Source organism: Salvelinus sp. IW2-2015, linkage group LG6.1 (genome assembly GCF_002910315.2).
Source record: "Salvelinus sp. IW2-2015 linkage group LG6.1, ASM291031v2, whole genome shotgun sequence".
NCBI lineage: Eukaryota > Metazoa > Chordata > Actinopteri > Salmoniformes > Salmonidae > Salvelinus > Salvelinus sp. IW2-2015.
In genome coordinates, this window is record NC_036845.1 from 7567426 (window position 1) to 7581639 (window position 14214).

The window sequence follows — 14214 nt, forward strand, 5'->3', positions numbered from 1 at the left end:
TTAACAGGTACAGTACAAAGATGCAGCAATACAGCATCTACCAATGTATATTAGTCTAGTAACAACCATATTATGGTGAGTACAAAAATAAGGACATTGAGAATTATTCCTTCAAGTAAAATAAATAAGTAAACGCACACCCAAAATAGTTCAGACGTTCAATAATTGGGGGTATAGATAGTGCGTGCAACTTTATTTTTCTATAATTCCTGCAACCCAGTGATAGGTGCAACTTTGTTATTACGGAAGCTTGCCACTATAATCTAAATGATGACACTTCCCTCATTTAATCCTTAAAGGTTACATTTTCCAGCCACATCCCTCAGCTGTTTAACAACACAATGATGGGGTGTCAACTTTGTTGTTGTTTGAACTGCAGATTGCCCCTTTAACCACTGAAACACTGCACTCCAAGATGTAGGCTTATTATACAATATAGAAGTGGGTTATTTGACTTCACCACAGCAGCGCCACACCACGTAGTATCCAGTACTCAGGCGGTGGAGCAGTCTTCAGTTCCACAGTAGCAATGTAATTCAGGTCCATCCTTACAGGCTTCTTATATATGGGACAGGAGTATAACCGGGCATCCTTGACACCTGAAATGACCACAGCAACGATAAACATCCATTACTTGTACACAATGATCACATTCGTTTCTTTGTCACTGCATGCTGTCCATTCAGTAGGTCTGACATACTGTAACCATTGAAAACCACATTGTTATTGACCTAAAAGTTCTATATCATTCCCACTGACATATTCAACATATAACGTATAGATGAAAACAAGGCGCAGCTAAATGAGATACTGTTCAATGTCTCTAGGAAGTTACAGTAACTACTGACTACAGTACTCACCATTATTTTCAGCATACATCCTGACTACAGGCATCATCTCAAACAACACTTTGGGTTTAGAGTCGATGAGTTTGCAGTTCCTCCTGTCCCAGCCCGCCCCCTCCAGATAGAGGCCGTACACATACACCCCCTCAGAGGGCGGCTGGGTGATGTCATCCTTCATCCACTTGGTCACCTCGTTGCACAGCACCATACGGTCTAGAGCCCAGCCCTTGTTTGCACGAGTGATCTCCTACACACACAAAAACAGAGTTACATAGACTGGCTTTGTCTTTGTAGCTTCATGATCAACTATGACTGTGTAGTGTGTGTGCAACCTCTAAATATAACCTCAGTGGCCTAGCCAGGTCAGTAAGTATGTTCAATTGTGAATGCATTAGAATGTGTGAATGTGCCGTCTGTACCTGTCTCATGGCGGTCAGGAAGCCCTGTGGGTTAAAGAACCCTGTCATCCAGAAACAGTTGGGCCGTCCTTCAAAGATCCACGCCTGGAACTGACGGTTCCTATCCAGCAACTCAGTAAACCAGAACCCTAGAGTGCTGGAGGCCCATGACGCCTAGAACAAAGAAGTACAGAAGTAGAAAATATAACACGGAATACATGCGTAGAAAACTGAATAAATGTGTACCCAGAGGCAGTAATAAACATACCTTCTTCCAACGTGAGGGGATGCGTGCGTCATACATGCAGTCCAGCGCGTCCCGTAGGTTCTCACTCATGATGATGGTGCCGTCGATGGCCAGTTTGAGGTCGGTCAGCGTGTTCCTGACCAGCACGATGACCCTCTGCATGCGGTCTATCTCCTGACGCAGGAAGATGTTCATGGGCTGGAGCAGACCCATCTTCTGTAGCCTCTCTCTCACCTGGATATATTGAAAACACGTTCTTGTGAAATTACACTTTAAATAAATGTTTATTTGATTTGATTCTTAACATATGGGAATGCAAATGCATAACACAGTTCTGAACATTAAAAAGTAAACCTGTATTGCAGTAAAACATTACCTTCAAAGTGCATCTCATTGCACTATGGGGTACATTAATGAAATTAATTTTATTGCATGGGTTATTGTTAGATGACTTGGCGTCATCCTGTGAGAGTTTTTTAACGATCTACCTTGCTGCAGCAAGGTATTATGGGAAATAATATTTTTAATGGCCAGCACTGTATTAATCATGGGTGATTATTTCCAGTAGGGTTAGCTAACTCCAGACCAGTGCTACTCACTTCAAACGGTACGTAGTCTGGAGGTAGTTTCTCCAGCATGTCGTCAGCTAGCCTGGCCACAATGGCCTCCCTGGTCTCCCCTCCGCCACTGGAGCTGTCCTTAGGCTGGATGGACAGGATGGTGTCCAGGACGTCTTTGGCCAGCTTGCTCTGYTACGTTATGTCAGCATTGGGGTGCAGGCCAAACACCTCTGGAGTGTCGTAAGCCGGTAGGCCCTGCAGGGGAAAATACATAGGATTAGAGTCTGCATGTCTGTGCATTACCAAACTACAGTAAACTGTGTAATGCATTGTGGATATCTCATAAGGTGTTATAAGTGCTTATAATGCATTATGAACAAGGTATTCATAGGAAGTGTTACCAAATGTCTCAATGCTGCACATAATGTATACAGCACACATCTTCATGCAGTCTGACTACATTAATTCAATATAATGTTACACAGCACTGTAAACTGCAGTAGAGACTTTAAGTGTGAAAAATGGACTGACCTGAATGTATGTCAGATATTGGTCCACGTTGGWACACTTGGGAATGCTGTAGCCTTTGTAGAAATAGAAGTCAGGTCCAAACATGTTTTCACTGAACCAGACCTTGGCGAAGGTGTTGAGCAGACGCTTGTCATAGTCGTCTGTCACCCTACCGCCATACTGGATCTCCCCGATCATGTAGCGCACTGTATTCCAGGATACACCCTGGGGAGACGTCAGARTACCATCAWCACAGGAACAGACACATCTTACATAGGAAGACAGGTAGCAGTACTAACAGTAGAAGTAAAGATAGATCTTTACTTAGTTACAGCAGGAGCTTCTCGTCTCTGCACCTACCTTCTTGATGTCCATGTCYTCCAGGTGGTTCTGAACAAACTGCACAGTGGCGTTGAAGTCAGCCTGGTTGAACTCGTAGGGGATGTTCCAGCCCAGGGGGCCGTATTTACGCCTCTCCTGGACCGTAGAGTGGAGGAACACCACCCCATACAGCATGGGCCTCCACTGGACCATGTTACTGACATCCAGCAGGTCCTGGTTAATGCCTGGGGCAACAAACAAGAAGCTAGGGTTGTGGTTGAGACTAAGGTTGAACCGGGAAATGGACGTGAATCTAGGGTTAGGGTTGAACTGGGATGTGGACATGATGCTGGGGTTAGGATTAGGGTTGTGGTTGAGACTAAGGTTGAACCAGGATTTGGACATGAAACTAGATTAAGTGTTAAGGGTAGGGTTGTGGTTTAGGGTTAACCGGAAGAAACGGGGGTGAATGTGTGTGTTTGTGTAGGTGCGTACACATGCATGCATATGTATGTGTGAACTGTGGTGTGACCCACCTCCATAAGTCCTCTTCAGCCCTGCCTTCAGTCCCTGTGGAGGCTCATTAGTGAACTTGTTGGACATCTGCAGCAGTGTGATGGGAAAGTGTTTGTGGACCTCTGTAGTAATCCACAGGCGGAAGGTCTCATGGACGGCGTCTGTCTCTGTCACAGTATCCATCAGCTCATCCATGAAGTCCAGGCCCAGGTGGCAGTTCTGGAGCAAGGCCCAGCCACCCTGTGTGTGCATTCGGGATAAAATACAAAATAATATAATACATAGTTAATTGTCCATATTGCGAGAGTGATTCATTACTAATGTCCTTATGTAATTCAATTAATAATGTGAGGGAGATGCATGTGGTGTTAGTCCATTTAATTTTTAATACAGTCTAAATCAATCACATCCATTTTCATTAACACATTGGTTCAATTTCAATTCATATTCCATCCCTATCGCAATTTGAATTCCCAATTTGATTACAAATGAGATGACATGGACCACAATTCATGGCAGAACGCTGATTCCTAATAAGTTAGTTTCACTCTCCAGACTTCCTCACTAAGCGCAATAGCCTGGGGACGAGGATAATTATAACTTGACTGTTAGGAGTCCAGTCAGTGTGTACTGTAATGCTGTGTTCAGGACTCACGTTGGCCATGGTCTGCTGGAGCAGCTTGCGTGCGTGGACCTCCTGTCCCTGGCCCATGGAGACATAGCGAGTCTCTATCTTCAGCCTCTTCCCCAGGACGATGATGGAGTCGGTGGGGTCTGAGCCCATGGACAGGAAGCAGATGAGCGGGGRCCGGGGGTCTGACTCCTCCCACGTCTTCTCTAGGTCCAGGATCACTCCCTCTGCATACTTCTCTCCCATCGAGTCCATGATGTACTTACGGGCCTGGAGGATAACAGGTAAAGCATTAGTTAAAAAGTKACCTGCTACTAGATTCAAGAAATATGCAGTAGAAATACTCTCTAAAACTCAGTCCAAAGCTTTGATGAAAAMACCAAAAAGAGTAGACATTTCATAAAGGATTATGTCTTGGATTGATTGATTGATTAATTACTTAATCATTCAATGAGAGTTACCGGTGTACCTGTGCGATGGTCCTGTCTGGGCACCAGGAGCGTATGAGCAGCAGGCGGTGGAAACAGTCCAGGCTCTGGTCATATGCATTAGGGATCACCTCCTCCTCAGGGGCCTCCTTATCAAACCATGCCTTCCACTGCTTCTCATTACAACAGATCTGGACAGACACACACAGCTCAGTACAATGACTAGTTCAATGCCATATGTGACAGAGCTTAGAGGAGTAAAAGGAGCACTGTAATCAGAGGAGCACTACAATGAATAGTGGGGTTTACCAGGGTGAGGGGGCCATGAAACATACTTATTTTGGGGGCCATGAAACAGACTTATTTAGGGGGCCATTTAAACAGACTTATTTAGGGGGCCACGAAACAGACTTATTGAGGGAGGGTATTAGAGAGTGGGACAACATGAAGTAGCAGTGTAAGAAAGCACCGCATGGGGAACACACCTGATTAAGGATATTAGAGAACTGCCACAGTTTACTGAGCTCCACCAGATTGAGCCAAGTCATGTCTAAGATCCACTTGGCAGGCTTATGGGGGCAAGCCTTCAGATCCAGAGAGGCACCTCCTGCATAGGACAGACAGAGGATGTTCTTTCCAAGTCAATGGTCTGTGAGCAATGAACAACATTTTGCTATTCAACATTTCAGTAACTGTGGACTACAGATTGGTGGAATTAATTGGAGGGCGGAGTTTGTTTCACACCTTTAATGAGGGTGAGGAACTCAGCGTGTTTCACGCGGTTACTCTGCATGTCGATCTTCAGCGTCAGCAGGAGGGTAAACAGGAATTTGTGCTCCTCATACAGACCCCTGGCTGCATACTTGTGCACCTCAAAGGTCATGTGCTCAATTACGTTCGCTATTCGCTTGCTGGTAATTTGACTTTTGGTTGATCTGTTCAGAAGGCATAGTGTGATGGTTATTATGTTAATATTAAAATATAACTGTTGCTATGGTTTCAGATATTATACTTCAAGAATCAGGCGACTCKTACAACTACACAAAAGGTTATGCAAAACCACAAATCCCCCAGTGTAACTTATCAATTCACTAATCATTCAATGTTTACATAAAATGAGTGAACCACATCTGAGGACKAACAATTCAAATGAAATACATAAATACAAATATATGTTATTCAGTATGAGAAAAAAGTGTATTGCTACTGTACCTGGCCAGAGAGAGGTCAAAGATTCCCAAGAACTGTCGTAGTGACGTTTGGTACATGACGTTAACCATAGACATCTCAGTGATGAGGAAGTACAGGATGCTGCCTCTGGTGGCCACTGTAACAGCACAATAACACACAGGCTGACAGTGAGTGACAGACAACGCTCATTCTATATTATCATACATCCAGCTCTGCTCAAACAAACTTGCCACTGAAAAAGTGTGAGGAACAGATTGCTCCTGAAGAACAGTCAACACAAGGTGGTTAGTGCCAGTTGCTATTCAGCAGAGCACTGTGATTGGTTGGTCAGCCAATCAAAAAAGAGCCCAAAATGTTTTGATCCTTACCCTAAAACAAACTGGTACAATACAACCCACCCAACTCACCAGGTCTGTACCGAGAATAACTCTACCCTAACCACAGTACAACCAACTCACCAGGTCTGTACCGAGAATAACTCTACCCTAACCACAGTACAACACTCCCAGGTCTGTACTGAGAATAACTCTACCCTAACACAGTAACAACACCAACTCACCAGGTCTGTACTGAGAATAACTCTACCCTAACCACAGTAAACCAACTCACCAGGTCTGTTTGAGAATACTCTACCCTAACCACAGTACAACCAACTCACCAGGTCTGTACTGAGAATAACTCTACCCTAACCACAGTACAACCAACTCACCAGGTCTGTACTGAGAATAATCTACCTAACCACAGTAAACCAACTCACCAGGTCTGTACTGAGAATAACTCTACCCTAACACAGTAACAACCAACTCACCAGGTCTGTACTGAGAATAACTCTACCCTAACACAGTACAACCAACTCACCAGGTCTGTACTGAGAATAACTCTACCTAACCACAGTACAACAACTCACCAGGTCTGTACTGAGAATAACTCTAACTACAACAGTACAACCAACTCACCAGGTCTGTACTGAGAATAACTCTACCCTAACCACAGTACAACCAACTCACCAGGTCTGTACTGAGAATAACTCTACCTTAACCACAGTACAACAACTAACCAGGTCTGTACTGAGAATAACTCTACCCTAACCACAGTACAACCAACTCACCAGGTCTGTACTGAGAATAACTCTACCTCCCACAGTACAACCAACTCACCAGGTTGTACTGAGAATAACTCTACCCTAACCACAGTACAACCAAACTCACCAGGGTCTGTACTTCCTCTCTAGCGGTGTTGATCTGGATCTCGGTCTCGGCTGAGATCTGTAGTTTCTGTGTGACGTCTCGGCGGTGCGCTTGGTGTTGCCCAGGACGATGATGAGGCTCTCGTCGTCCACCAGGAACCCTGGGTAGAGGTCAGACGATACAGCAGGTTGTCCTCCAGCTCTTTCATCTTCCTCTTGTTGGCCGTTACATCTTCAGCAGGTTGTGCGCTCCTTCTCCACTCCTAGATATACCAGGGATAGATAAGAGCACTGTTCAGACACATACACTAATGTCCTTGTTGGCCGTCACATCTCCAGCAGGTCCGTATACTCCTTCTCCAACAGGCAGAAACACCGGTCGACACAGCTCAGAACAGGAGAGTTCCCACCTGGACAAAAGGAACACCTATGTGAGAATGCTATTCATTGACTACAGCTCAGCCTTCAACACATAGTGCCCTCAAAGCTCATCAATAAGCTAAGGACCCTGGGACTAAACACTCCCTCTGCAACTGGATTCTGGACTTCCTGACGGGCCGCCCCAGGTGGTAAGGGTAGGTAACAACCCATCCGGCACACTGATCCTCAACACAGGGGCCCCTCAGGGGTGCGTGCTCAGTCCCCTCCTGTACTCCTGTTCCTCATGACTGCACAGCAGGCAACGACTCCAGCACCATCATTAAATTTGCCGATGACATAACAGTGGTAGGCTGATCACCGACAACGACGAGACATCCTATAGGGAGGAGGTCAGAGACCTGCCGTGTGGTGCCAGGACAAACAACCTTCTCAACGTGATCAAGACAAAGGAGATGATTGTCGACTACAGGAAAAAGAGGCCCGATCTCGCCCATTCTCATTGACGGGGCTGCAGTGGAGCAGGTTGAGAGCTTCAAGTTCCTTGGTGTCCACATCACCAACAAACTAACATGGTCCAAGCACACAAAGACAGTCGTGAAGAGGGCAGCAAAAACCTATTCCCCCTCAGGAGACTGAAAGATTTGTCATGGGTCTCAGATGCTCAAAAGGTTTCTACAGCTGCACCATTGAGAGCATCTTGATTGGTTGCATCACTGCCTGGTATGGAAACTGCTCGGCCTCCGACCGAAAGGCACTAAGAGGGTGGTGCGAACGGCCCAGTAATCGCCAAGCTTCCTGCAATCCAGGACCTCATTCAGCGGTGTCAGAGGAAGGCCCTAAAATTGTCAAGATTCCAGCCACCCTAGTTATAGACTGTTCTTCTCTGTAACGCACACGCAAGCGGTACCGAAGCGCAAGTCTAGTTCCAAGAGGCTTCTAATCAGCTTCTACTCCCAAGCCATAGACTCCTGAACATCAGGTCAAATGGCTACCCAGACTATTTGCATTGCCCCCCCCCTCTTTACACACTGCTATCTCTGTTGTCATCTATGCTTATTCACTTAATAAACTCTCATCTACATGTAACATACTACACTTCAACTAACCGGTGCCCGCACATTGACTCTGTCTCGGTACCTCCCCCTGTAATATAGTCTCGCTATTGTTATTTTACTGCTGCTCTTTAATTACTTGTTACTTTTATCTTTTATTCTTATTCCGTATTTTTTTAAACTGGCATTGTTGGTTTAGGGGCTCATAAGTAAGCATTTCACTGTAAGGTGAAACAACTGTTGTATTCGGCCATGTGACTAATAACATTTGATTTGATTTCAGACCAACAGCAAGAGATAAACAGGCACACCATTCAGACAGACACTGATTTTGGGGGTCATTTTTCAGGTCATTTAACATTTCTCTGCATACAGACCTGGCTGGGTTCATGCTCTCTGTGTTCATTTTGATTCAGTGCATTTCAAAATGGGTGGTCACAGTCATTATGTACAATTCTAATAAGGCTCACTATTAAACACTACAACAAAATTACCTTTTGTTTTGATACTTCAAATGTTTTTATCCATGATTTCATAAGCATATGATTGGACGTGGTTCTGACCTGTTTCTCAGTGAGGATGACCCGTCCAGCAGCTGGTCCTCCAGACCCTCATGGTGACAGTGAAGTCTATGATTGAGGTGCGGGCGCTGATCTCTGGGGTGTACGCAGGGTTGGGGAGCTTAGTGGTCACATAAAGACGGAACCCCATCACATCCACCTCCTTTGTCTCCCACTTTCACTGTGAGGACAGAATACAGACAGTTTGAGAGAGAAAGACAGTTATGAAGGGAGAAAGACAGTTATGAAGAGAGAAAGACAGTTATGAAGGGAGTTCTTGAACGTTGCAGATAGAAATGCCATGAATAGAGCTGATGTGATTCCTCATTTTACATGTCAGAGAGGCATGTTTGATCTTTGTAGCCTATTTCTATCTGAACGTTCCAAAACCTTCAATCCTGCTGAACGGGATTATGACATATTTCCGTGACGTCGTTTGCAACCAGAAAAACGTACCAAGCAAATGTTTGCCCGCAGTAACTGTTATAAGAGTAAATATAGCATATAGGCCACATGAATGTCGAGACCTTGGGACTATAAGGTTCTATCTGCAAAAAGATGATTCAGAGATAATTGGCTTTAAAGTTTTGAACCCTCATTGGTTTGAATTGTGTCAGCGATTTTTATATTGTATTCTTATGAACTTAACAACATGAATTGGGGTATTTAAAGTACTTTATAGGTAGAGAACATTGAACCGAACAAGGTTATGACAATAACAACATTTGGACACATTTTGCTCTCTATGTATTATATTAGAGAGAATAGCCCCAGAGATAATAACCCCATAACGATAATGTGTTTCATTTGATAATGTGATGATTGATAATGTGGTTAGGATAATAGTACATACCTTATAAGTGGAGCCCGTCTTGATGAAGTTTTTCTCCAGTACGTTGTCCAGTGCCGGGTCCAGCTCTTCACCTACGTCCTCGATCAGTAGGGGGCGCCCCAGAGACAGGCTGTCCTCCAGGTGGTTCCTGAAGTACTTGTGGTTCAYGGAGGTGATCTGGGAACCACAGAAATGTCTCATTACTGACACAGCATTACACATAGTTTTTTACCAAGAAGGACGATCTGACAGATCCAAAGGTTAGTTAGGCCTAAGCCTAGTGTAAGCGCTGTTCAGAAACATACAAAATCTATCGGCTGGACAATGGGAGGGCATAGTTATGGGAGAGAATAGTYTGAAAATGAATGCAGTCCAACCTGCAGCTCATTCCTGGATTCTTTATTTTTTATCCAGATCTTGCCCTGGGTCTGAGGGTCTATGAGGAGAGGGAAGCGTGAGGCCTTGGTGATGATGATCCCGTTCTGGATGGATAGGTCATCGTTGGGCAGGCCCTGAAGGTTCCACTCGCTGACTGTAGGTGCGTCGATCAGCATCTCGGTCAGGTTGAGGTTGTTCCCGAACGGGATGTGTCTGGTCTTCATCTCCCTCTGCCAGTCGGTCAGGAGAAGGTTCCGGAACTCCTGGTTGAAGGGGCCGGAGTAGGACAGAAAGGCTGTGGCCAATAAGACGTCACCTGAACCAGGAAGTAAGCACACATAGGTTGGTTCATGCATCCATTCTACTGTATAGCATAACTACAGATAAAATACTAATACACATTGAAAAATATGGTACAGAAGCAKCCGGAGCATCTCCCCCAAAAAATAAGATGTAGAGAATTGTAGACAATGGACAAAAGGTAATACGAAGCTTTGGGAAAATTAGTCCTGTTATTACTGTAAAATAGGTGGAGAAAAAAGGGTTGAATGAACCCACCTACAAGGCGCTTGGTCTGGGCGGCAAACTCTTTGCTCTGCTCTGTCCAGCGCTCRTTCTCTCCAGCCAGACCACTGATGAGGCTAGAGGCCGTCTGCATCTTGTGTCTGCAGCGTTCAGCATCCTCCAACAGTGTCTGAGAGGCAGAGAGAGAGAGATATAAAAACAATATATATGTTTTTAACATCATCTTTTTATTTATTTTTTAATGTAAGGCAATGAGAAGAGAGGTGTTCAGTACCTGTTTCTCCAMCATGGCCTTCTCATACTCTGCTTGGACCACATCCAGCTCTGCCTGCTTGTCATCCAACTCTGCCTGGGCCGCCTGCAGGTCTATGTTGGCCATGGCCAGCCGGTTCTGCTGCACTGCCAGGTTAGCCTAAGAGGAAATACAGTATCAAATATTAACTGGACACTCAGGGACAACAAAATGTACTGGAAACAAGAAATCAATTAGCAAGTTTGTGGTACACATGTCAAAGGTTATCAGAGAGGCGGGTGGTGTTACATAACACCACCGGGGTTAGGCCCACCTTTAATGGGAGCACCTCCTTGTTGATGGAGAAGAAGGAGGCCATGGCTTTGGTCCAGGAGGCCAGACCAGCCACGTTTCCACACACGCGCTTGGCCGTCTCCAGMGTGTAGTCTGGCATGTCGAAGTAGGGCAGCAGTAGCTCCACCATCTCCTCATTGATACTGTCTTTGGGGAATTGCTGTTAGAGAGAGACAACAGAGRCGGAGATCTCAAAGCAAGCTGCCATTGCATCACCACTGAAGTTGATTTCCTGGTCATATGTGCCTGTAGTGCAGTGTCTATAGTGTAGTATGTTACTGTAGAAATGCACAGTGTAGTAATATTACAGGATGTAGACGTTTTACCTGCACACTGTAATACTTTATTTGCTTATCTAAGTAATATTACTTAGATGCTGGCCATCTGTTTCCTACCTGCAGACTGCCCAGGAAGTTCCCAGCAGTCATGAGTTTGAGGGACTCCTGCCAGGAGGGCATGGTGCAGTTCTTCTCCGGGTCGATCTTCACCGTGTTCACCCTCCTCTGGAACAGCAGCAGAACACAGTCCATGATCCTCATGATGAGGTGGGGAGGRCGACCCAGGGTCCGCACCGTGGCAATGTCCGACGGCTTGATGGTCTGATGAATACARGAGGAAGGAATACAACTACATGAGTAACTGAGGGAGCGTTCATTAAATATTCTCACCTGAGAGAACTACCACATTGAGCGGTGGGCAATCATTTCAGCTCGAGGGCCACGTCAGGATTTCAAAATTCAGCGGAGGGCAATTTGCGGCATAGAAAAAGGGCAGTTATTTTAAAACATATAGGTCCATTATATTTTTTACATACTTTCTATATAGTTTGACATTCAAGAGTGGCCTGGAGTGTTTTTTAACCCAAGATAATCATAAAACATGTTTTTACTCCAACCTCTCCTGGGCGACTGGGCTCGTATGCTGCCCACCCCTGATGTTGAAGGACAAGACTTGGGTCAAATACATTTGTCAAAACTGATTCTGTTTTTTTGGGGTACAATGGAACCAATGGAATTGTCTCAAAAGTGTAAATTCCAGCTTAATCAAATGCATCCATGGTCAGAGAGGGACACACCAAACACACTCAGAAGAACCCCCTTGTCACCCCCTTGTCACCCACTCACACCCCCCAGGCCCCTCCCAACAGACCTGTAGTGCACCCTCAGCCTCCTCCAGGGCTGGCTTGGCAGCCTCCAGCTTCTCCTCAGCGAAGGCCTTGTCKGCAGAGATGCTGTCCACTATGGCATGGCCTAGCCTTATCCTTGACCTTCTGGACCTCCACCTGACTTTCTCTGCTGCCTGGGCCTTCACTGTCACCACCTTCAACACCTGAGACACAACAAACCATCACAAGAGAGACAGGAAGTGAGGTGCATCTTTTGCATAAAGCAACAGTTAATATGCAATAGAAGAGTGTTGGGCCCATGTTTTTATGAGCTGAAATAAAGTTGATTTTTTTTATTATAATTTCTCTAAATTTTGAGCACACATTTTTTTAATCTATGTTAGTGAACATTTCTCCTTTGCCAAAGTTAATCCATCCATCTGACAGGTGTGGCCATTCCAAGAAGCTGATTAAACAGAATGATCAAACAGGTTGCATCTTGTGCTGGGACAATAAAAGGCTCTACTTTCCGGCTACCCAGATAAAGCACTAAATAAACTTAGGTTAGTGCTAAATAGGCTGCTAGAATCCTGACTAGAACCAAAAATTTGATCATATTACTCCAGTGCTAGCCTCCCTACTGGCTTCCTGTTAAGGCAAGGCTGATTTCAAGGTTTTACTGCTAACCTACAAAGCATTACATGGGCTTGCTCCTACCTATCTTTCGATTTGGTCTTGCCGTACATACCTACACGTACGCTACGGCCACAAGACGCAGGCCTTCTAATTGTCCCTAGAATTTCTCAGCAAACAGCTGGAGGCAGGGCTTTCTCCTATAGAGCTAAATTTTTATGGAATGGTCTGCTACCCATGTGAGAGACGCATCGGTCTCAACCTTTAAGTCTTTATTGAGACTAATCTCTTCAGAGGTCCTATGATTGAGTGTAGTCTGGCCCAGGAGTGTGAAGGTGAACGGAAAGGCACTGGAGCAACGAACCACCCTTGCTGTCTCTGCCTGGCCGGTTCCCCCTCTCCACTGGGATTCTCTGCCTCAACTCTTTTACAGGGGCTGAGTCACTGGCTTACTGGTGCTCTTCATGCCGTCCCTAGGAAGGGTGCGTCATTGAGTGAGTTGAGTCACTGACGTGTCTTCCTGTCTGGGTTGGCGCCCCCTTAATGGGTTGTGCCGTGGCGGAGATCTTTGTGGGCTATACTCGGCCATGTCTCAGGATGGTAAGTTGGTGGTTGAAGATATCCCCTCTAGTGGGTGTGTGGGCTGTGCTTTGGCAAAGTGGTGGGTTATATTCTGCCTGTTTGGCCCTGTCCGGGGTATCATCAGATGGGGCCACAGTGTCTCCTGACTCCTCCTGTCTCAGCCTCCAGTATTTATGCTGCAGTAGTTTATGTGTCGGGGGCTAGGGTTAGTCTGTTATATCTGGAGTATTTCTCTCTGTCTTATCCGGTGTCCTGTGTGAATTTTAAGTATCTCTCTCTAATTCTCGCTCTCTTTCTCTCTTCTTTCTTTCTCTCTCTCGGAGGACCTGAGCCCTAGGACCATGCCTCAGGGTACCTGGCATGATGACTCCTTGCTGTCCCCAGTCCACCTGGTCGTGCTGCTGCTCCAGTTTCAACTGTTCTGCCTGCGGCTATGGAACCCTGACCTGTTCACCGGACGTGCTACCTGTCCCAGACCTGCTGTTTTCAACTCTCTAGAGACAGCAGGAGCGTAGAGATCCTCTCAATGATCGGCTATGAAAAGCCAACTGAAATTTAATCCTGAGGTGCTGACCTGTTTGCACCCTCGACAACTACTGTGATTATTCTTATTTGACCATGCTGTCATTTATGAACATTTGAACATCTTGGCCATGTTCTGTTTAATCTCCACCCGGCACAGCCAGAAGAGGACTGGCCACCCTCATAGCCTGGTTCCTCTCTAGGTTTCTTCCCTAGGTTTTTGGA

The 14214-nt window shown here is 45.6% G+C and overlaps 1 protein-coding gene across 1 annotated transcript in view; it reads right to left on the minus strand.

Moving 5' to 3' along the window:
• The window catches only part of LOC111964629 (dynein axonemal heavy chain 5-like), a 65481-nt gene continuing 51267 nt past the window's right edge, over positions 1-14214 (minus strand). The window contains 27 exon segments of the mRNA XM_070443802.1: positions 1-599; positions 861-1092; positions 1265-1417; positions 1512-1724; positions 2090-2305; positions 2582-2785; positions 2921-3126; positions 3418-3637; positions 4053-4298; positions 4498-4647; positions 4942-5063; positions 5201-5391; positions 5669-5783; positions 6756-6765; positions 6868-6932; positions 6935-6991; positions 6994-7096; positions 8830-8858; positions 8861-8878; positions 8881-9007; positions 9680-9835; positions 10036-10352; positions 10595-10730; positions 10836-10973; positions 11128-11307; positions 11543-11746; positions 12297-12476. Coding sequence (XP_070299903.1) covers positions 457-599; positions 861-1092; positions 1265-1417; positions 1512-1724; positions 2090-2305; positions 2582-2785; positions 2921-3126; positions 3418-3637; positions 4053-4298; positions 4498-4647; positions 4942-5063; positions 5201-5391; positions 5669-5783; positions 6756-6765; positions 6868-6932; positions 6935-6991; positions 6994-7096; positions 8830-8858; positions 8861-8878; positions 8881-9007; positions 9680-9835; positions 10036-10352; positions 10595-10730; positions 10836-10973; positions 11128-11307; positions 11543-11746; positions 12297-12476 — 4131 coding nt within the window. The 3' untranslated portion in view covers positions 1-456.